The sequence below is a fragment of the Papio anubis genome, chromosome 10 (assembly GCF_008728515.1).
Source record: "Papio anubis isolate 15944 chromosome 10, Panubis1.0, whole genome shotgun sequence".
NCBI lineage: Eukaryota > Metazoa > Chordata > Mammalia > Primates > Cercopithecidae > Papio > Papio anubis.
The window spans coordinates 5,824,729-5,848,222 of record NC_044985.1 but is presented as its reverse complement, the minus strand read 5'-3'; the positions used below and the strand labels follow the sequence as shown (position 1 = coordinate 5,848,222).

The following is a 23,494-nucleotide window of genomic DNA, read 5'->3' as shown; positions in this document are numbered from 1 at the left end:
TCAGTGCTAGCAATGGTGGCATCAGACAGTATGCAGATTCCCTCGCAGGCTTTGGGCTCAGTAGAGAACTGGTGCATTGAATGACAGATGAGTGAGGTGACATCAGCCATAGGAGTAGGAAGAGAGAGTAAGCCCCGCAAGGAAAAATTAAAAACAAAATGAGGAGTGACCTGAGCCGTCTAAGAACTGACAGTCGGTATGACATTTAATTCTAACTTAATAAAAATACAGTTGATGGGCAGCTAAAGACTGAATTTTGTGGTGTGGATTGTTCATTTTGGGAACTCTTTCCCGGGATAGAACTTAAGTTGAGCTTAGAACAACAAAGAGGATTTTCATGCAAAGGCGAGAGCCAGTAAAGCCAGGGGACATGTGTATTCCTGTGTGAGGCCCTTTAGAACCCATCTATGATTTGATCAAGGGGCTCCTGTTGTGTCAGTACCTGGGGTGGCTGCTCCTATTCATCTCCCATGGTGTGGACCTCCAGGAAATCTGTATTCTTGTATAAGTCCTTGCCTTGGCCAGGGTGGCTGGTTCAGTCAGGCCAAACAGAGCCCCTTGCAGGGGTTCTCACATTTAAGATTAGAGAGTAAGGTTCTTTTCTCATAGCAGAAGCCTTAGACTGCAGGATTCAGCAATTGGTTGCCACAATTCCTGCCACAGGAGCAGACAGGGATGCGGGAGGGTGAGTGAAATCAACCCACAGAGAAAAGAGATGGTCAGGGAGGAGCCAGCCACCTGGTTGTAGTCAAGCCCTGAGGTTCAGCATTTCCTGAAACGATGCTGTGTCTCCTCCTGCTGTTTAGAGACATTCAGCTTTCACTTGCATCTTCGAACCCATGGCTCTTTCATTTCCTAAAATGGCTTAAACTGGGTTTTCAACATTTCCATCTAAGGTTTGCATTAGTATAAGTCTTTTTAGACCATACCTTTTACACTCTTAAGTTAGAGGCTGAAGAATCTAAACAAGCTGAGAGTGGGAAAAAAGCATTGATTGTAGAGGGAAGGATTTAGTGTTTTCTGTTTTGTTTGTGTTCTCCATAATGTCATGTGTAAGGGCCGTGACATTTTAGCTCAAATTGGATTCAGAATCTATTTCTAGAACAGACACGATGTCAGGGGCCAATTAAGTTGTTGGCCGGCTGCAGTTTGAATCATTAGCAACAACCTGTGGCCACCAGCAGTTTAATGGCGAGGCTGTGCTCTACCACTCAGTGTGGCTTAGGATCTCTCTGCCTTCACCACTCAAGCCCCAGATGCAGGTCAGAACTGAAGTGGAGAGACGGCTGCCCAGTTCACTCCATGAAACCGGGTTTGCTGTTCACAAGGACGGGACACTGATGAAATTTAAATGAACAAAGATGAAGTGTAACCTTTGTTTTCAGCTCCTGTGGTTGGCAACAGAGAATGGAAATCCCAGATCTGCAGAGGCAGGCTGAGTAGTAAACTGAGCTTAGCAATGTGCAAACCAAATCTGTCTCTCCACGAGCTGGGGAAAAAAAAAAAAGGTTAAAAAATGGAAAGAGTGCAGAAAAGAAAAAACCAGTCTATGACTGTGTCACAAAACCATCTGCAAGTATAAGTGACAAAAATAACAAGAGTTCACAGTTACTTACATTCTATAAGACCTGATTTAACTCCCACAAAGATTCAGATATTGTGCGTGCTTTGTCTTGATTTTAGAAACAGAGAAACTAAGTCTCTGAAAGGTATCGATAATAGCAAATGTCACAGAGCTAGAAATTGGAGGAACTGGGATTAAAACTTGGGTCGCTAATCAGACACCTGGGATGTTTGACTGAATCTTGTCACCTCTGAAGGAGGTCATGCAGTGCCTCAGCTGGGGCACAAGGGGATGGTCCCAGACCAGCCCTTACTCCATCACAGTGGCCTCCATGCTCAGACATGGTAGCCTCTGGGCACAGTCCCTAATCCTCTGATTCTCAAACGCCAGATCAATTTTAATTTCATTGCATGACCTTTAAAGCAAAAATTAAAGAACCTTGAAACATGTCAAAATGGATCAGCATCCTGGGTAATCCAGGCCTTCGTCCATGGGTTCTAGAGACCACGGCAGTGACTACAGCAACAAGGGCCAAGCTTGGACAGTGGTAGTCTCCATTGGAAAATGAAACCTAGAGCAGCTGGGATAATAAAATCCAGAGGGAGATTGGTGGGCCCAATTATAACCTGTGTCCTTTTTGGCTTGCATTCTTTTATTATTATTATTATTATTATTATTATACTTTAAGTTCTAGGGTACATGTGCATAACGTGCAGGTTTGTTACATGTGTATACTTGTGCCATGTTGGTGTGCTGCACCCATCAACTCGTCAGCACCCATCAACTCGTCATTTACATCAGATATAACTCCCAATGCAATCCCTCCCCCCTCCCCCCTCCCCATGATAGGCCCCGGTGTGTGATGTTCCCCTTCCCGAGTCCAGGTGATCTCATTGTTCAGTTCCCACCTATGAGTGAGAACATGCGGTGTTTGGTTTTCTGTTCTTGTGATAGTTTGCTGAGAATGATGGTTTCCAGCTGCATCCATGTCCCTACAAAGGACACAAACTCATCCTTTTTTATGGCTGCATAGTATTCCATGGTGTATATGTTTGGCTTGCATTCTATGAGTAGTTTTCATTTTTACTTTAATGTGGTGAAATTTTTGTATTCCATCAAATAAAATTTTAGTTCTATCCACAACAAATAAATACAATATTTGAAGATTAAATTAAATAATTCTAGACATGGTCTATGAAAATAATTCTTAGATCCAGGGGGAGGAGTGTCAAAAATTGCAGTCATACATTAGCCTCGGGATTCATTTTATTTGGCTGTTCTGGTTTGGTTGTTAAATATTGAGAAAATCTTGATTTACACACATAAGCTACCTGTTGATAGAAGTTCTAGATACCACGCTTTGCAATAGCTGCTGTTTTTCAATAAGACTGATCTAGAAGCATTCAAAAGTGGGTATAATTTCTTTTTTTTTACTTCAAATTTGAGAATCGTGTGCATTTCTTAGAAAAGTAAAAGCCAGATAAATATATAGTCAGTGCTAACACTTGCTATGATATGTTATTATTTTAATATCATGTTCATCCACTCGCTTGTTATTGCTTCATTCTTATGCAGTGGAAAGAGCTTGTAGCATGCAGGTGTCCCTGAGCATGGCTGGGCTTAAGGGGATGAGGCTGTGGAGTAGCGGTGCCCTCTCTGTATCCACTCTACTGCCTGCGTGGGCCTGAGCAGCCCTGATGATACATAACAGTGCAGTGTAACATCATTCCCCATTAAAGTTCACAGGAATCCCAGGGAAGGTGGGGAAAGATTTCCATCAAAGTCCGCAGAGTTAGCCTGGAGCTAAAGACTAACATCGCTAGTGTTGTGTGTTAAAACCTGATTCATGACACATTCGAAAATGATACCATTTTAACTTAAAACTTACAAAATAATTAGAAATATTTGACAAGAGAGCCCAAAACAAGGAAAGGAAAGGGAAAAAAATAAAAGCCCACAATTTGCAACCCCTCTGAACCACCTCTACAGAATGACTCTCTACTGAGGTGCAGACCTTTGCTATTCAGCGAGGTCTGGGAGCCAGTAGTTTTCTCATTCCCCAGAAACTTATTATAAATTCATAACCTCTGTATCAGGGTCTTCATTTTAACCAAAGTTTGAGAAGCACTGAGTCAAGTAATAGAAATATTTCTATTCGTAGTGGAATCTGAGTGATGTCCTAAAATTAACAAGAAGACCCTTATAGTAATCTGGAGAGCTCTACTGTCTGTGCGCTTCCCGATAGCTCCAATATTCCAACCGAGGTACCGCAATCATGATGCTGAACAAAAGCCTGCTAGTGTAAGGAACACAAAACCCTCTTCCTAATGGTTGTGAGGTCGACTAACCCAACCAGATTTCTCTCCCATGAAATCTGTAGCCCCTCTTTCAATTGTGTGGTGGATTTCCATTCTGATGGATCCTTTCTAGGTCCCTGAGATAAATGGGTTGATTAGAGAAATGTAATTATATTCTCTTTTGTGAAAATGACCCCACCAAGCTAATAGGGAGTTCTCTTCCTTTGTGAATGTTTTTGGTATATATGATTTTATAATTTGGTGGTAGGGGACTTGTTTCTAAAGTTCCCAGGTAGCAATGTCTTGCTACTATTTTCGTAGGCTCAGGTTGTTTGTCATATTAACAACATTAGTATGGTTGATGCTGATACATTCTTCTTGATTCTGAATGTCCTCTGCTTTGAAGAACTGGCCTTTGAATAATTGAGCACTTCAGGGTCATACATTTTAGGTGTGCAGTAGAGTAGAGAGAAGACCTTTCCCTTTTCTGTTCAGTGGCCCTCACTGGCCCGTGCAGGGAGAGACATGTGTGCCCTTTGTGCCCGGCTTCTTCTTGAACCCCAGCATTGTTGCTGGGATCACTGACGTGCATTGCAAACTCATTCGATCATCTTTGCTTGTCCATTATCTAGGGATCATCGCAACAATCTGCAATTGACTCCCTGCTGTGAACTAGACCCTGGAAAATTTAGGAAACTGACTTTTGACACTTTTCTTTTTATTTCCTTAATTCCTTAACGTCTGCATCTGCTGTAATTACAACAAATTTCAATTATAATGGAGATCCAACTGTGGGGGTAAAATGGGATTATGATAATTGTTAGAATGGAAAGGCACAGAAATAGGTTTCAAAAGCTTTCAGAGAAGCTCTCTGACCAAAACAAGATCAATGCAGTTGGCTGCTAATTAAAGCAAACAAAGGAACTCAACCTAGCTGATTTTTAATGTATGAGCTTCATAACACAGCTTACATTAGTCAGCTTGCATTTTGAGAACTATTGAAATGTTTTGTTCTTTTGTCTCCAAGGAAAGCATATAGAAATTAAACTGACCTTCAGCTGTATAAAGAAGGAATGAGAATTCTTTAAAAGGGAGGTTACTCTGTGGAGCATAAATACATTCAGATTCATGTATAGAGAATCATTTATCTGAACATTTGGGAATTTCAAAGTCCTGTCATTTGGTGTCCTATTCATTTTAGTCTGTTATGGGAAATGGAGAAGAGGGAAATTTAATGGTGAGGAAAAATTATTTCCATAAGTTTTTATTTAAGTACCCTGAGTATATTTTTTATGCTGTTGTCTTTTAACCGATGATTTTCTCAAGATGTGTTCAGGTTGAAGATTTTTTTAGGGGGGTGGGCATGAGTCTAAAAAGTTAATATGTTTAAATAACTGCAATAAAAATGGCCACTTGGGCACACACAGTTAACCACTGTGCTTATTTTCTTAGACAAAGGACCATTTTCTTTTAATTTTTACAAGAGACTTAGAATGTACATGAATCAATGGGGGGCAATAATGAATGGTGATCATGAGAAGTGTGCTATCAGATGAGCTTTATCCAAAAGGGCAAAGGCCGTCCCCATTTAATTTGATTTCTAGAGTTTGATGAGGGACATAGAGGGCAGTCGGTTAGACCTGGGTTTAAATGTTCACTCTGCTGTCACTGGAAATCTGGAACTCACTGAGTCTCAGGAGCTTCACATGAAAAGGTGACCCCAATATACACCTCTTGGGTACTATGACAGCTGCATCCAGGCAATGACACCAGGACAGGCCTGGCATCTCATGGGGCCATTGAACACATTGGCAGTGATAAATATCCAGTGCCCACCTTTCCAGGTAGATTGTCCATCCTCAGATATCTGAACATCTTCTTTATATCTGAACATCTTCTTTACATCTGAACATCTTCTTTTGTCCAGCTGGTCTCTTTCCTGGGCTTAGAATGTGCCTTAGGACAGCTTGACTCTCTCTTTTTACAGACCATTTCCTCCCTCAGCTGCATGAATGTCCCTTTACCATTGTTCGATAGCAAGCATATACACACATGCACTCACATGCACACATATGTCTATGTGTGAGTATATCTATATATTTGTGTGTATATATATGTGTGCGTGTTTATGTACGCACACATGCACATATACAAACTAAAACAAAATATCTCAACATTTCTTTCCAGACTCATTGTAAAAGCCATGAGCAGAAATATAAAAAAATGAGATGGTATTTATATTCCCACAGTTAACCACTATTAACATATTTCCAATCCATTGAAGAATTTTCCAATCTCCTTACGTACAGACGTACTATTCGTTTTAATGTCTCATGGCATTCTACAGTATGGATGTACTATCATTTATTTAGCCATCCCCCAAATGGTAGATTATCCATTAATTATGTTTTTAAGTATTATCAATGACAATAATTTTACATTGTTTTTGTATGTGTAAAAATGTATTTCTGGGACATTATTGAAAGAAACAGAATTCTAGGTCAAAGCAGATATATGAGTTAAGTTTTTAAAATGCCACTGTGTCCATGGCATTATGGCAATGTTCTTCATATGCTGCATGACCAGAAAGTAGTATAACACAAAACACTGGCAAAGGCTGTAAAGGGGCAATGTGTTCCAAGAAGAAATAGTTGGGCCTGGCGGGGTGGCTCACACCTGCAATCCTTGTACTTTGGGAGACCGAGGCAGGCAGATTACCTGAGGTCAGGAGTTCAAGACCAGCCTGGCCAACATGGCAAAACCCAGTCTCTACTAAAAATAAAAGTATTAGCTGGGCACACTGGCGCTTGCCTGTAATCCCAGCTACTTGGGAGGCTGAGGCAGGAAAATCACTTGAACCTAAGAGGTGGAAGTTGTAGTGAGCCGAGATAGCGCCACTGCACTCTAACCTTGGTAACAGACCAAGACTCCGTCTCAAAAAAAATATAAAAATACAAAGTTAGAATGAATAAGGGAAATAAAAGGATTGATTATGCAGTATCAAAAAAAAGAATGCAAATAAAATGATGCAAAATGTTTTTCTGTAAATATTTGCAAATTAAGAAAAATAAAATCCAGAGTTTTCCAATTTTGAATAAACAAATTTATCAAAATACTACTTAGGGAATTTGGGAGAACAACTTGGCAAATAGATTAAATCTAAAACCTGTTATTTTCACCAAAAAGTAACCATTGTGGAGACAGACAGAGGAAGGGAAACTAGAGGCAGAATTCAGTGCTCCAGACTGAACAAATGGAAGTGGCTCCCAGGGTCAGCTCCTGAGCATTGTGCAGAGCCTGATGGAGAAGCTGAGCTTCTCCCCAGGGACATGAGGGCCAAAGGTGGGATGTAAGAACAGAATTGTGAACCAAGGCAGGTGCCGATGGGAGTGTTCTGGTCCCCGCAAAAGATGATTTTTTTGTATGCAGAACAGACTGTAGCAAGGTTTATTTTTGGTTTTAAAAAAGTGATGTCGAGTTTCTTAACATTTTAAAATCCTTGTTAAATTTTTTTTTTCTTTTTTTAAAATTCAGCTTATAATGTCTTATTCTATTTATACATCTAGCAGGTTTTAGCTATCAGGTCTAAGGGACCTTTGGAAATGTTTAATCTTGGATTTAGTTATTTAAGTACCTTCAAATACTTTAAACTTCATATACGATATAGTTTATTAACTTTCCAAGTTCATTGATTTGTTAATTAACAAACAGAATGTGACGAACATTTGTCAATCTTAAACATTCAGAAAACAAACATTTAACTTAAATGAACTTCTGTCTTAGGTTTTTTACTAAGGAAGATTTCAATTAAAGATCTAAATCAGTTGTCTCATATATTTTGTAATTTTTTTTTTTTTTTTTGAAACAGGGTCTTCTCACATTGTCCCCCAGGCTGGAGTGTAGTGGTGAGGTCATAACCCACTGTGGCTGTGAATTCCTGGGCTCGAGCAATCCTCCCACTTCAGCTTCTCAAGTAGCTAGGAGTATAGGCATGCACCTCCATACCCAGCTATTATTTGAATTTTTTGTAGAGACAGGGTTTCCCTGTGTAGTCCAGGCTTGTCTTGAACACCTGACCTCAAGCAATCCTCCTGCCTCGACCTCCTAAAAGGCTGAGATGACAGGAGTGAGCCACTGAGCTCGGCCTTACACATTTTAAATGGAAGTTTACAAGAATTATACTCAAATAGGCCAAGTTCTCTTACAAACTACAAACACTAAAGGACTATTAAAATATAGTCAAAGTTTTATTATAATCTTCCTACAAGAGACAAGAACTGGAGCCGGCCAATTCAAAAATTCTCTCTTGGCCGGGGACCTTTATGAGAGAAAAGATAAATGAGATATTCCTTGTTAGACTTAATGTTTTTAGAAAAATTTAAAGATTAAAAACTCAGTGAATGATTATTAAACTTCATGACTTAAGGTAAGACATTAAGATTCTAAGGGTAAGGTTCTTCCTAAGACTGATAGTCAACTGATACTGAGTCTTAACCCTGTTAAAATTCATCGTAAATATGCTCAAGTATTTTTTTTAACTTGGGAATGCTGATTTTTTCCTGAGAAAAATGAAAATTACATCACACAGAAGTTTCTGTCCAGGACCAGTTTTGTGACCTTTTTTCTCTTTCAGTACCATACTTCTTTACCCCAAAAACATTCATACCATCGTTCTGATTATTTTAAACTTTTGATGCTGAATTCGGAAACTTCTGGGCTTAAAAATTGCATGCCTGAGGAAGACACATAATGTGCTAAGTGATGAAGATTTGAGACTGTCAGTGTTGGTGACTGTGGTGGAGATCTTTGGCCCCTGTGTGTGGAAGCTCAGGCAAGGGCTCCGTAACATCCACAGCTGGCTGACCACGAAACCCATGTCACTAGATTCAAAGACCAAATATGGATCCTCTATGAATTTTCCATTTGCTTAATACACATGGATGAACTCTTACATTTTTCTGTACTTGTGGGATTATACAACTTAAGTTTAATTTAAATGGCATGCAATAAAAATGTGTGGTAGGTTAAATGACTTTATTTGGCTTGCAATGATAACTAATAAGGTCTTTCTGCTAAAAGCAGGCAGAGTCTAAAATTTTCTGACATTAGTAGTAAGAACGAGAAAGCAACCATGTTAACTCACATAGGCTTAGGGCACAGAAAAACTCTCTGTCGTCTGCAAAAAAATGTAAACCACAAGAGCAGGGCAGGGGCAGAGGCTGTCTTCTGGGTTAATCTATTTTGAAGATGTCACAAACTAGTAGCGAAGAGGGATTGAAAACAGAATTGACATCTTCCTTTCCCATTGGAAATTTATAGAATAAATTCTATATCATTGTTAATTGTGCAAACGTACATGTTTTTTCTTTCGTGTAATTTTATTTCCAATTAATCCATTTGTCATATTAAGATCCCTTTTCCTACCAAAAAAGTATCTTTTAAAAAAATTTAAAGTGACAACTCCACATTGCATAACAGTGTCTGGAATCAGTGGAGAAAATATGCAAAGCCCCCTAGCCCTCACTTTGGCAGAAGTGATGCCTAAGATGTATGCTTAGGTATCACTTTTAGGGAGATGATCTGGCATTTGTTTGAAGGAGGATGTGCAGTGCTCCAAAGTACAGACTTCAGTGACAGGTAGTACGCTTCACCTTCCTGACTCTGTCACTTTGTACTTGGGCAAGTTATTCACTCTCACCTAGTCTCACTTTTTAAATCTGTAAAACAGGGGAAATAATACTGTTAAAGCAACATCCCAGATGTGATTGCGAACACATGTCAAAGTGTTTTCAAACTTTTTGGCCAGGGAAAGGCCTTAAAGAAAGTCAAGATCAAAATTTCCTCTTGGTGGAGATATTTTGTAGGAAGGAAAAAAAAGATGTTTGGTTAAAAATTACTTAAATAGTCATAAAGCTAGTTTAAGGTTATTGTATTTTTCAATATGATCTGCCTTAGGTTTTTGTGGGATCCCCTTGCTCTTGTGTTGGGAATTAACTGAAGGGGTCGAGAACGAAAGCTGGAAGACCAGTTAGCTGAAAAGTGTAGTTATTCTGCTGAGAGATGCTTGTGGCTCAGACTAGGGCAGCATCGGGGAGGGGTGATAAGTGGTGAGATTCAGGACAGTTTCTGAAGGTCCAGCCAGCAGGAATTGCTCACATCTTGGATATGGGCTATGGGAGAAGGAGAGCATCTTCAAGTTTGGGGACCTAGATCCTGGTAAGAAGGGTATTGCCATCAACTGTGAGAGTGAAAAACACAGGTGAAGTAGACGGTGGGGGCAGGGTGAGGGAGGAGATCAGAAAGTCAGGTTTGGTTAAAGGTAACAAGGATCAAGGTGAGCAGGATAGGTAAATTGAATTTTTCAGCAGACTTTTTAATCTCATGAAAATCTATCAAAATTGTACACAGATTTTATCAGGAATGCTAGATATTCTACCGCCCCCCTCCTCAAAAAAAGAAAAAAAAAAAAAAAAAAGCTCTAAGTTGCATCATGCATAAGGGTTCTGCTTCTGATCCAATTAAAGGACAATTATCTTTCTAAGTACTTAAGCCATAAAGTTGTTAGGGCCCAAAAATACAGCTCGATGGATATAAGTAATCAAAAGGAATTGCATTACTGACTTGCATCCCTAAGTGGCCACTAAAGAACATCCAATTCATGGTCTCTATCTTACTTCTCCACTCAGAGAAACCTGAGTTTCTCTTCCCTCTCTCAATTGCTCCTTGCCTGTGGCTGCACAGAAGGCTCTTTTTCCTTGTGTTACTGTTGTCTCACCACAAAAAAAAAAAAAAAAAAAAAAAAAAAATCATACACACACACACAAATGAGGCTCCTTTGCCTGCCCTCTTTCCTACTGAGTTCTTACTTAGCTGCTCAGGAGCATGCAGGTAATGGCAAATGAGTGAAGGTCAGTGAGGCTGTGATGAACTGAGGAGGCTTACCTAACAGAGGCCTGCACCCCAGAAATGTCCGTCCCTTCATTCAATCAATCTACAACCATTTATAGAGTGCCTACCTTGCTTACTACTTTGAGTACATCAGTGTACCAAACAGACAACAAACAGTGCTCTTCTGGAGCTAATGTTCATTTTCAGAGAGACAGACACTGAATCATAAACGGATGCATAAGCAGAATATCTAATGTGTTAGAAGGTAATACATGCTAAAGACAAATAAAATGGCAGGGAAAGAGATTCCAGGGAAAGAGGTTCCAGGGAAACAGTGAGGAAGGTTTGCAACATTAAATAACATGATGGTGGCAGGGCTCTTTGAGGTGACACTTGAGCAGGAACATGAGCTGAGACATGGGCCATGGGGATATCTGGGGAACAACACTCTGGGTAGAGGGAATTCCAGCACAAGAACCCTGACAAGGGAGCATTCCTGGTGTGCTTTAGGGACAACAAAGTCAACATGGTTGGAGCAGCTGTAGAAAAGGGAAAAGAGTGGGGGTGAGTTGAGAGTGTTAAGGGGAGCAGATCAATAAGAACTGGAAGATCATTTTAAGGATGTTGCTTTTGCCCTAGATAAAATAGGGAGCCAGAGGAGAGCTATTTAAAATAATCTACCTTAGGTTTTTATAGGGTCCCCCTTGCTCTTGTGTTGGAAATTAATTGAAGGGACCAAGGATGGAAGCTGGGAGACCAGTTAGGTGATAATTGCCGTTATTCTGGTGAGAGATGCTTGCGGCTCAGACCAGAGCAGCATCAGGGGAGGGGTGATAAGTAGTGAGATTCAAGACAGCTTCTGAAGGCCCAGCCAACAGGAATTGCTCACATCTTGGATATAGGCTATGAGAGAAGGAGAGGATCTTCCAAGTTTAAGAACCTGGATACTGGTAAGGAGGGTGTTGGCATCAACTGTGATAGTGAAGAACACAGGTGAAGCAGGTGGTGGGGGCAGGGTGAGAGAGGAGACTGGAAAGTTCAGTTTGGGTACACAAAATTTGGAATACCTATTAGACACTCACGTGGAGCTGTCCAGCAGACAGCTGCGTAGAGAAGTCTGGAGTTCACCAGCAAAGGCTGAACTCAAATCTAAACATTGAAGTCTCTCGTGTGTAGCCATGAGATTTGCTTTGACTTTGCTCAGTCATCTTATTTTTGCTTGAAAAGAAGCCAAAAATTCATATGTCTTCTGTGAAACTTTCCAAATTAAAAACAAACCGACAGACTGCATTTCCCTGAACTGTCTTGATTCCTCTTGCTTTCATCACACTTTTCCCAGGCCTCATCCACTCCAGCTGGAAACTTCAGCCGGGCCCCAGTTAAAGCTGAGTTACAGAGAAATACCCACTCTGATCTTCCTGAAGGAAAGCTGCGGGGGTCCTTTTGTTCTTCCTAACGCTCATGTAGAGAGAGCATGTTCAGCTGAAAGTGTGCTTGCCAGGATGCTTGAAATTGGACTCCGGTTTAAATACTCAGAAATCTCTGTCTCTAGTCTACCTAGTGGTTCTATCTCGCAACATCCCACAAAATCTTCTCTCTGCTCTGAAGTCGTTTCTTTGGCTGTCTCCATTGCTGTGCATTTGCCTCTGGTTTAAATACTCACAAATCTCTGTCTCTAGTCTACCTAGTGGTTCCATCTCCCAACATCCTACAAAATCTTCTCTCTGCTCTGAAGCCGTTTCTTTGGCTGTCTCCATTGCTGTGCATTTGCCTTTAAAGAGAAATACTCTGTTTCTTCATATTTCCCATGAACAGCCAAACACAACACAAAACCACCACCTTGAGGCCCAAACCATGTACCTCTGTAGGATGGACTGTGACCTTAGGTACATGGACCACTCTAGATGAACCTTCTCACTTTACCTGTTACCCGGATTGTCAATAGCCCCACCTAGCAATGATCCTTCTCTTTTGGAAGAAATTTTTATTTGGATAAACATTATACAGACTTTTAACCCTCTGACTTTTTTTTTCTCCTTTCTTTTCTATCTGTTCTCTTTCTTTCAACCCTTTCTCTCATTTCCCTTAAGACAATGCACATTCTGCTTTTATACAGAAGCTAAGAGCTTCCAATGTGTCTGCCACACTATCTGAGTTTTTCCTGGGACACATCACCATGCTAGCTTGTCTGGGCTTTGGGGAGTAAGAGGAAAGTCGTTGTGTCCATGCCGAAAGCTTTCTTTATTAAACATTGTGCACCAAAGGAAGTCACATCCATCCAGATGCAGTTACAGATGCAATATCGTTAGGATTTTAGAAGACAGACGTTCAATGTGTTTATCTCCTAGCAGTTTGGATTAAGAGCCTAACACCTGAAAGAGTGAGTGCCCTCACACTTAATTGACTCTTTTCACTTCCCAGTTCTATGATGGGTCTTTTTCTGGGCTAATGTCTTCGATGCTCCGTTTATGCCACATAGAGAAAGAAACAAAAGCCCAGTTAAAACGAACTGATTAAAGAACATGGAAACTATACTCGTAAAACTGCCCTTTTAAATAAGAAAATTGGTGTTACGCATCTTCTATCTCAAGCGTCTATTTTACAGATGAGTTTTTCTAATCACAGTGTGCATTGAACCAAAATGAACCAAGCTTGAAGGCAACTCTCCTGCTCATTTATTAGTATTTTTTTTTCTTTCTAATTCTGGGAAAACTAGATTTTTCCTTACTCAAGTACTCTTTTACCCTTCCAGGAATGCATCATTGGTTTTTCTGAGTGACCATAGACAAATAAGTTTCTAGTAAGTTAATAAAAATGTGTTCTAAGTGCCCAGATATTTCTTAGAGTTTTTGCCTAAACCCTTCTCCCTACATGCCAAAGTGGATTTTGCAATCTTTTGTTTTAAAAATATTTAAAGTGGAGCAGGTGCGGTGTGGCTTATGCCTGTAATCCCAGCACTTTGACAGGCCGAGGCGGGTGGATCACCTGAGGTCAGGAGTTCCAGACCAGCCTGGCCAACCCATAGAAGAGATGGCTAACCCCCGTCTCTACTAAAAATACAAAAATTAGCCAGGTATGATGACAGGCGCCTGTAATCCCAGTTACTTGGGTGGCTGAGGCAGGAGAATCACTGGAACCCAGGAGGTGGAGTTTGCAGTGGGCTTAGATCTTGCCCACTGCACTCCAGCCTGGGTGATAGAGCAAGACTTCATTTAAAAAAAAAAAAAAATTAAAGTGTGGAAAATGTTTCTTTTTCTTTTTGTAATTACGAATATTCTTTCTTACTCAAAGTTAAAATTCTAGTTGAAAGTAAGAGAATGCCAGCTCGAACTAGCCTAATTGCAATGAGGATTTTCCTGGAAAAGGGTTGGGCTATTTCACAGAATCCAATATAGATGAGAATAGCCAGTCCTCAGGAAGTTCATGGGTGCAATGAAGTCTCAAGAACAGCAGGGACCCACCACACAGTGTTGGCGTGTCCCTTTTTTGCCGCATGCTGCATGTCAGCATATCTTTTTATTCTATCTCTCTTTCACTGCAGACAAACTTTCTTATGTCTGAAAACACGACCACTGAGAATGTCTGGGTTTTTTATTTTATAGTTTCAGCCGCCAAACAAAGGCAACCCTGAACATTCTTGGGGCCCGAAACAAAAGAACTACAGAATAAGCACCTATTGAGCGTGCTTTGTTCCGTTTTTCTTTCTTAAGGCAATTTCTTTCTTGTTGGAGGAGGGCAGCAATAATACTATCATTTGCTCATTATGGAGATCTCTGTGTGTGTTTACATGTGTGCTGTGCGGAGGGGGATGGGATGGGGCAAAAGGAAGTATGGAAAGGTCATGGAAAAACTGAGCAGCTTCAGAAGAGGAAATTATGGCAAAAGGTAAACTGCAGGAGAAGCAGTATTTCAGAAGCAGGGAGATGCCGGGATGTGAAAGAAAGCAGGATGTGGGGACAGGGAGCATTCAAAACAGTGCTAGCCCCCCAGGATCTCCTCAGGACATGCCTGGAGAAAGAGATCCTTACTTGGATGAGGACATCAAGGCTCTAAGTTTTTGGAACTTCGCTCCGAGGACAGGCATAGAGCAGGAGAGGATCTCCGAGTTACCCAAGTGAGAAGCCTGTGGCCTTTCCTGTCCATCAAGACCAGGAGAGTGGGTGGGAATAAAGAGGAGAGGTAGAATTTGAATAGAGAGAGGACCACTGTTTTGTTCGTTTGTTTGTTTGGCTGTTTTGTGTGAATACATTCTATAGCAAAACTATGGGCCCTTCATTTAAATCTTTCCCGTACTTTAGGCTATCCTTGAATACCATAAAGTTATCAGCAAGCTTTTCCCAAACATAAGCCCCGTCAGCACAATTGTATGTTTGCTGTGCTGAGCAGAAAATTTCTAATAATATATCTGAACATATGCAGGAATATTCGTTTCTGGGCTTTGAAACAATCATTGCTGGAGGCTTTCCTACCTATATAGGGCAGTCAGAGTAAATCATCTTACTTTTGCTTGCCTCAGATTCTTAGTGGCTTCACAATGAACCTATTTATTGTATTACATACCACTTCTGTAACTTCATTGCTTGCACCCTCTTTCTTTTTAAATTCACGGAATTTATTCTCCTATACTCTCTCAGGCCCTATAAAGATTGTTTTCAAAAATTATGGTATGTATCATTGTTTTAACTCTTAATTTTATTCACTACATTTACTGAGCACCAGCCAGGTTATCTCTTAATGGCAGCAGTATAAGAGGTGCAGAGAATAACCCAAAGGCATCATGTAGTAAATGGGATTTGAACTCAGATACATGTCTCCCTAAAGTCTGTGATTTCTGTATGGAAGAAATAAACGTTACCTCCACTCCCATTAGCCCAACTAATTCTAAAAATTTTTCCTTTCCACTATTTTTGAAATTTATAAAGGCTGTGTTTTATTTGATTGTGTTCATGCTTCGTATGTTAAACTTTTACTTAATCTAGTCCTGGTCTGTTATAATCACTTTTGTCCACATCATTTGTTGTAGTTTTATGATAGTCCATTAATTTTATGTACTACAGATTTCCTAGGTAATTTTCTAATGTTGGACACTTATGTCGATTCACCATTATGAATGGCATCATTGTGAATAACACTCATTAGCATATATACTTTTCATATTTTGAACAATAGCCTTAAGAAAGGGTCATCTCAGTGTGATTGCTGATTCAAATTATATAAATATTGTATAGAGTTTTTTATGTGTGTGGTAAAAATATTTTTCAGAATAGCCATATTATTTTGGCCTTAAGTAGTGAAGCCTTTGTTTTGAAGATAACATTTATACTTTTACAAATGATAAAGTATCCTTGCATTTTAGATACACAAGTATCATCTTTTCTAATTTCATGTTGTCTTTGTGCAGTTTAAAATAGATACCTGGTCATTCCCCAAAAAAGAAGCATGAGGACAATGACCTCAATTATCTGCCTCTCCTTTAAAAATGCAAAACCGTTAAAAAATGTAAAATGATGATCTTTATACATTTTATTTTTTGGTAAGTGAAAAACCTTACAAATTCTGGCCGCTTCAAATTAACTTTAAGTCAACATGAATTTGCCTCAATAATAACATTCTTAACTTAAATACCTACATCAGCTCTGAGACTTACATTGCCCAGTAATGCAAGGTGATTCTACCTTTTGTGGTAAAACTGTAATACTCATGCTATTTTGACGTCATTCAACCTGCCTTAGGTATGGGAGTATAGCAAATCAATATCTACTATTAACTGAGGCAGTTGGATATGAGGCATTTTTGCTTTCCCCTTTCTGTCAGTTGATTTGGTTCTTTTCATTTATGTTTTCTTTCATTAGGTGTTTGCCAAACTACTGTGAACATGGAGGAAGCTGCTCCCAGTCCTGGACCACCTTCTATTGTAACTGCAGTGACACAAGTTACACTGGTGCCACCTGCCACAACTGTGAGTAAATTGAGCATCTGCCCCTGGTGGGATGGACAAAACTCCAGGAATACCATTGTTAACTTCAGGATCTATTTAGCATGGGGCAGGCATGTTTTATTGACTCATTCAACATGTATGTTTTAAGAGGTTATCATATACCAAACACTTTGTTGGGCACAGAGGATGCATGGATACAAGCCATATTCTTGTGGAGTTTATGGTCTGCCAGCAAAACAGACAGGAAATGGGATCATGACAACACAGTTGAATAAGTTTAAGGTGGAAGCAAGGGAAAGTGCCATAGGCACACAAGAGGGAGCTATTAAGTCAATTGCATTGTCTTGATGAGTTGTTAGGCTGCTGTAGTAAACAAACTAACATCTCTGTGGTGTAAGTAACAAGGTCCACGCCATGCCTGTGTCACAAGCCCATCAAGCATGACAGAGGCCCTTCTTCCACCTTGTCCTCATTCTTAGATGGTAACAAAGTTCTATTATCTGGAAGGTTGCTGTGGTAAGCGGAAACACAGGGAGGGAGGCACAGGGAAGCATGCAGTAGCTTTTCAAAGCTTCTACTGGAAGTAGAAAACATTACTTCCACTCACATTCTATTGGCCAAATAAAGCCCTGTGGGCACACTCAACTTCAATAGGGGCTGAAGTGCAATTTTTACCATGGAAGGGGAGAAAAGAGAACCTGAATATTGGTGATAAGTGCTAATGACTGCCTGTCAAGCCCAGTGTTAGGGAGACTTCAAATAGAAGACTTGAGCTGATCTTGTTGTAGAAATATAGGAGAAAACAAAAAACAAAAAAAAAAAAGAAAGAAAGAAAAAGGATACTCAGAAGCAAAGAAACAAATGGAGACATAAAGCACAGGGGTCCTCTGCTCTGTGGAAAATCAAAATTTTCCAATAGTTCCAGATGACTGGAGGGTGCTGAAAATGAGGAGGAGTGGTAAGAGGTGAGACAGAGGTAGGCTGGAGTATACACAGGATAAGGAGTGAGGGATAAAAAACAAGTAAAGAATATGAGCCTTGATTTTTTTAAATTAATTAATTATTATTATTTTTTTTTTTTTGAGAGAGAGAGTTTTGCTCTTGTTGCCCAGGCTGGAGTGCGGTGGTACAATCTTCGCTCGCTGCAACCTCCGCCTCCTGGTTTCAAGTGATTCTCCTGCCTCAGCTTCCTGAATATCTGGGATTACAGGCACCTGCCACCACACCCGGCTAAATTTTGTATTTTTGGTAGAGACGGGGTTTCACCGTGTTGGCCAGGCTGGCCTCGAACTCCTGACCTCGTGATCCACCTGCCTCAGCCTCCCAAAGCGCTGGGATTACAGGTGTGAGCCATTGGGCCCGGCCCAGCCCTGATTTTTATAATTGTATAGTCTTATTGAGACCATGGGTAGGGGAAAACACATGAAAAAGTATAGAAAGTTTGCCAGTCAGAGAAATGTATGCCCAACTATGGACTGTAAGTGTGATTGAGAAAGATACTTCTGAAAGCGCTGTGTGGAACTGTAGAGCATTTCATGAAAAATTAGGAATTTGAAATTGGCTTAGAAGGTAGAAGGGTAAGATAAACATTTTCTAGACATAAGAGTAGAGCCAAGGCCTGGAGCTATTCTGAGGACTACAGTGAGAACTATCATTCTGGGACAGCTCCTGCCAGTTTTTCTTAAATGCCTGCTGTTGCTGGGCTGGGACTTGGAGATTCAGAAAGAACATGGTAGATGTCAATAGGGTTGGAAAGGTAAGTGACATTGATATTCTCATCCTTAAAGACCTCTCAGCCATTCCTTAGCCTCCTCCATTCCTTCAAAGCAGGATTCACTGATGATGTCCATAGGGAAGTCTGATCAAATTATAGAAGAACTAGTCTTCTAGTCCACTGGTCATCGGGGAGTATGTAGTTATTGCTGTTAGTTGCCTACAGAAACAAAAAAAAATTGTTTGGCTTTATTAAAAAAAAAAACTTATTAAAACTTTTCTACTGAAAAATTTAGAATTCAAAGTAACTAGAAGAGTACCATTGGATTGTTCATACCATAAAGGGGTATGCTTGAGGGGATGAATACCCAATTTTCTATGAAGTGATTATTATGCATTGTATGCCAGTACCAAAATATCTCGTGTACCCCATAAACATATACACCTACTCTGCACCCACAAAAATTAAAAATAAAAATAAAATTAAAAAGAAATTTAGAACAGTGAAAAGAACACTGGAATAACAGAGATTGAATTTAAATTTTACCTAGCTCTTTTTTTTTCTTTTCTTTCCTTTTTGATGTGGAGTCTCACTCTGTTGTGCAGGCTGGAGTGCAGTGGCGTGATCTCGGCTCACTGCAACCTCCGCCTCCTGGGTTCACGCCATTCTCCTGCCTCAGCCTCCCGAGTAGCTGGGACTACAGCCGTCCGCCACCATGCCTGGCTAATTTTTTGTATTTTCAGTAGAGATGGGGTTTCACCGTGCTAGCCACAATGCTCTCTATCTCCTGACCTTGTGATCCTCCTGCCTCGAACTCCCAAAATGCTGGGATTACAGGCGTGAGCCATCGTGCCTGGCCTTTACCTAGTTCTTATATGTGAATACGTATATGAATTTATCACTTTGGGGATCCTTTTATTTTTTTGCAGGTCCTAGGAAGAAAAACTAATGAATTCTTGTGGGTTCATCTAAGGCTAAAATTAGGTGTTTTTATCTAAGAGCCCCAGTGAACACCAATTTCTAAGTTTTAAGTCTGGTTCCAAAAATATTATCACCAAATAGCCAAGAACAATATATACCTATAGAGAAACACTGCAGGACCCACATAAGGTTATCCAGATTGTAATGTCAGAGCCGCTATAAGAAGTTCAGAGACAACTTAAATGGCCATCAATTTAATAGCAAGACAAGGGAAACATGAAGATTTAAGTCACAGCAACCCTAATTTCAGCCAAATCACATTAGAACATTCCTGTGACGGTTAAAGCTTATTCCGCTCACTTTCTCCAAAAGTAATTTAACAATTTTTTGAGGAGTTCATCTCTATGGATACTGTTCTCCTTTAATTTACTTCATCCATCAGGCTAAAAATAGAAGATGTCGAGCTTTAAAAAAAAAGTGTGAAGTTGAAAATCAATGGAGGTGAGGTGCTGGTTTTTAAAGGAACACTGTCAAGCCCGATGAGCAGGAGACTCAACACACAAAAACCTTAAAAATATCATTTTTTTAAACACCTTCCTATTTCCTTTTCTGTGAAATTGCTCAATGCCTACACTGTAGGCTGCGACTTTGTGAAACTCTATCTCGCTTCTGGGCACCCAGCCAGAACCAGTCAAAATCCCTTGAATATTTGTGACATTTGGCAAGCACACCTTAGTACTCCGTGCAATTCAAATATTTGTCCTCCCTCTAACTAATTTCCCTCTCCCCCAGTTGGGTGAGGACCATTGTTTTTAGTCATTTTGCAAACTAAGTGATTTCATCAGCAAGCTTGTGTCTCCCTCTCAGCAAGCATGGGTCCCACTCACAGGTCAGGTGAGAGCTTCTGCAGTGCAGAAGATGGCACACAGGGCACTCTCTGGCAAAAACAAAAACAAATAGACCTGAAATTCTGCACTTGTGGAAATGACAGATTCCTTGCTGCGTTGAGGGATGTTTTACTGAAGGAACTGGCCACAGTCGAAATAAGAAAATAAAAACTCTTTGGATTAATAAATTATTTATAATAATGTCTTGAGTATTCTCTTAGTTTTGTCAAGCTCTTCAGAAATAGTCTTTCCCTCCTCATTGCTGGTGCTTTCTAGTAAATGTGAAGCAAGAGGACGGACTTAGGACAGATAGGATTAACTGCTTTTTGTCCAGCCTTTGTGGACAAGAGAGGGCCTGGGCGAGCTGGGCACAATGGACTCTCTAAGGAATAACAAAATGGAAATTCCAGAAGTGTGTAGACACAGCATGCTGTTGTCGAAAGTAGAGATATCTTCAGTCAGTCTTAATTTCTTTTTATCCTTACTTGATGATATATAAGGGACTTGGATATGCTAGTTTGGTCACTTTTCAAATGTACATCGTTCAAAACCACCTTTTTAAGAAAAAGGTGATGAATGTGTGGGCAATTTCTGTCCCATCTGTGGCAGCTTTCCCATATGAAGAGGAAATCTACCCCATAAAGTGCCATTGGAGACTATCATATGATGTTTGTAAGTTGTTATGGTTAGAAAATTTCTCTGAAAGTGGAATTCTATTCTCCAGAGGAGTAACTGAATAAAAACAGTGTTTGCAGTCCACCAGATCAATCCCTGGCAACCCAACCAAGTTCAATGCTTTCCAACTACCAGAGATAGATACCACGGTTATTAGTTGAATACAATGTGCAAGTTCAGAAGGTTGTATAATCAAAGCCAAGCTTCTAAGTACTCAGGGTATATTTTGGTCGTGGTATATTATATCTACTTTATTAAGAATCCAAATTAAGATAAAAAGGAGCAGATTTTTGATTGTGAGATATTAGGGCATAGATAGATAGATAGATAGATAGATAGATAGATAGATAGATATCAGTACAGCATAACAATAAAGGGATATGCATAGTGTTATTATCTCCATTTTACAGATGAGAACATTGAGGCCCAGAAAGCTTATATAAATTCTACAAGTTCTATTATCTAGTAAATGGTAGAGGCTGGGCTTTAAACCAAGGGACTTTGCCTGTTGATGCCAGATGCTAAATCCTGCATCTTATTTATACCTTCAAACAAGCAAGGCATTTGTAAACTTCCATATTACAAACTTGGTGATGGGACGTTCACGACCTCCTTTATATTGCTTAAGACACAGTAGAATAGTGTGAGATCATAATTGAAAATACAGTTCTAGAAGACTGAGAGATGAGAAAGTTTTTGTGTTCTAGAATAATCGTGAAAGCATTATGGAAGGAAATAGAATGACTTGGAGGACTTCTGAAATTGAAATAGACAAAAGAAAAAGGGAGGTTTGTCGAAAACAGACTGTCAAGGGCTAAGATACGATAGTAGACATATATATGCTGTGTTCTGGGACAGTGCAGAACTTGCCTTGCTCAAAAGAAATAAAAAATATGTGATTTGCACTAGTCATTCATTCCTGAAGACCACATGGGATTCCTAAAAGAACTTTCCCCAGAGAATACTGAAACACACTTACCATTATAACTAGAGCTTTTCACATGCTACTGCCATACCTATAAATATTATTTTAAGAACTCCAAAATAAATAGCCCAAGACTTTTTTGTTTCTATATTCAACCATCTTAATATTTTTCTTTGTCTTTCCTATTTTGGTGGGAGAGGCAGAGGACCTGTGTTGTTTCCAAATATTTATTATTGTAACCAGAACTATGTTGAGCATCTTTGTATTTAAATATTATCCAATACCACAAGTTCTATGGCTCACTTAAACAAACCTCAGAAACTGCTTTATTGACTCAAAAGTTCTGAATAGTTTTAAGAATCTTGATCCATATTTCCAACTTGTTTTCCTAAACTCTTATTACAGTTTACACTCTGATCACTATTTTCTGAGATCTTGTTTTACCTTCTCTGCCATTATTGTTTACTACAGCTTATAAAACTTTTTTTTTTTTTTTTTTTTTTTTTGAGACGGAGTCTCGCTCTGTTGCCTAGGCTGGAGTGCAGTGGCCGGATCTCAGCTCACTGCAAGCTCCGCCTCCTGGGTTTATGCCATTCTCCTGCCTCAGCCTCCTGAGTAGCTGGGACTACAGGCGCCTGCCACCTCGCCCGGCTAGTTTTTTGTATTTTTTAGTAGAGACGGGGTTTCACCGTGTTAGCCAGGATGGTCTCGATCTTCTGACCTCGTGATCCACCCGTCTCGGCCTCCCAAAGTGCTGGGATTACAGGCTTGAGCCACTGCGCCCAGCCTATAAAACTATTTTACATGTGTTTTTACTAACACAGTGGCATATTAAAATAGAGATTATTATTGACCCTGATTGTGAGTTTCAGGTTAAAAAGAAATTTTTTTTCAGATGACTTGTATTGTAGCAATAAGATTGCTTCCACAGAATTTTCTTTTTTCATTCAACAAGAACTTTTTGAATGTACATTTGATTCATTAAACTATGAATTTAGTGATGACTGTCACGTTGAACAGACCCAGTAAGTGATACAAGCACTTTTCCTTGATCTTCTCAATATTTATCTCTGATGACAATCACATGTGCCCTGCTCAGGGTCTTTTCACCATGTTTCAGCCTTTGCCAATCCCTTTTCAATAGTGTAGCCTCTCTGATATCCTAACAATGCCCTTTAGCTCATGTTTCAGCTTTGCAGAGGATGTCAGCTTTCTTCTTCTTTCAAGCCTGATGTAGTGCTTCTTCTGTGGGGAAGTCAATAGCCAAGTATTGATTCAAAGCATATCAAGTCATCTGGCTATCAGACGCTCTAGTAATCATTGCAGAGGTATAACACTAGCTTTAACAGTAGGTAAATGGTCCTTTGACTGCATAGCATTTGAGTGGTTGAAATGAAAAGTTGGATAGGGTAGGAAATTCTGGTAATAAGGGAACTCATTTAAGAATATTGCTCATATCTCTAAGCTTAGGTCAGTGCTTATCCTAATAAATATTATTCCATTTCCCATAAAGATCTAAAAAATATTTATCTCCATCATTAACCTTAAATGCTATTAGCAATTGTTCTCAACTGCAACTAGAAAGGGGAAGTAGGGGAAAGAAGAAGAAGGAAGAGGAAGAGGAAGAAGAAAGAAGAAGAAGAATTGAATTTACACCCTGCTTTGTCTTATGACATTAAGCAACG

The 23,494-nt window shown here is 39.8% G+C and overlaps 1 protein-coding gene across 1 annotated transcript in view; it reads left to right on the top strand.

Moving 5' to 3' along the window:
* CNTNAP5 (contactin associated protein family member 5) overlaps window positions 1-23,494 on the top strand; it is an 832,800-nt gene that overhangs the window by 464,734 nt on the left and 344,572 nt on the right. Inside the window, exon 8 of the mRNA XM_031651151.1 lies at window positions 16,482-16,708. Coding sequence (XP_031507011.1) covers window positions 16,482-16,708 — 227 coding nt within the window. The remainder of the gene's footprint in view (window positions 1-16,481; window positions 16,709-23,494) is intronic.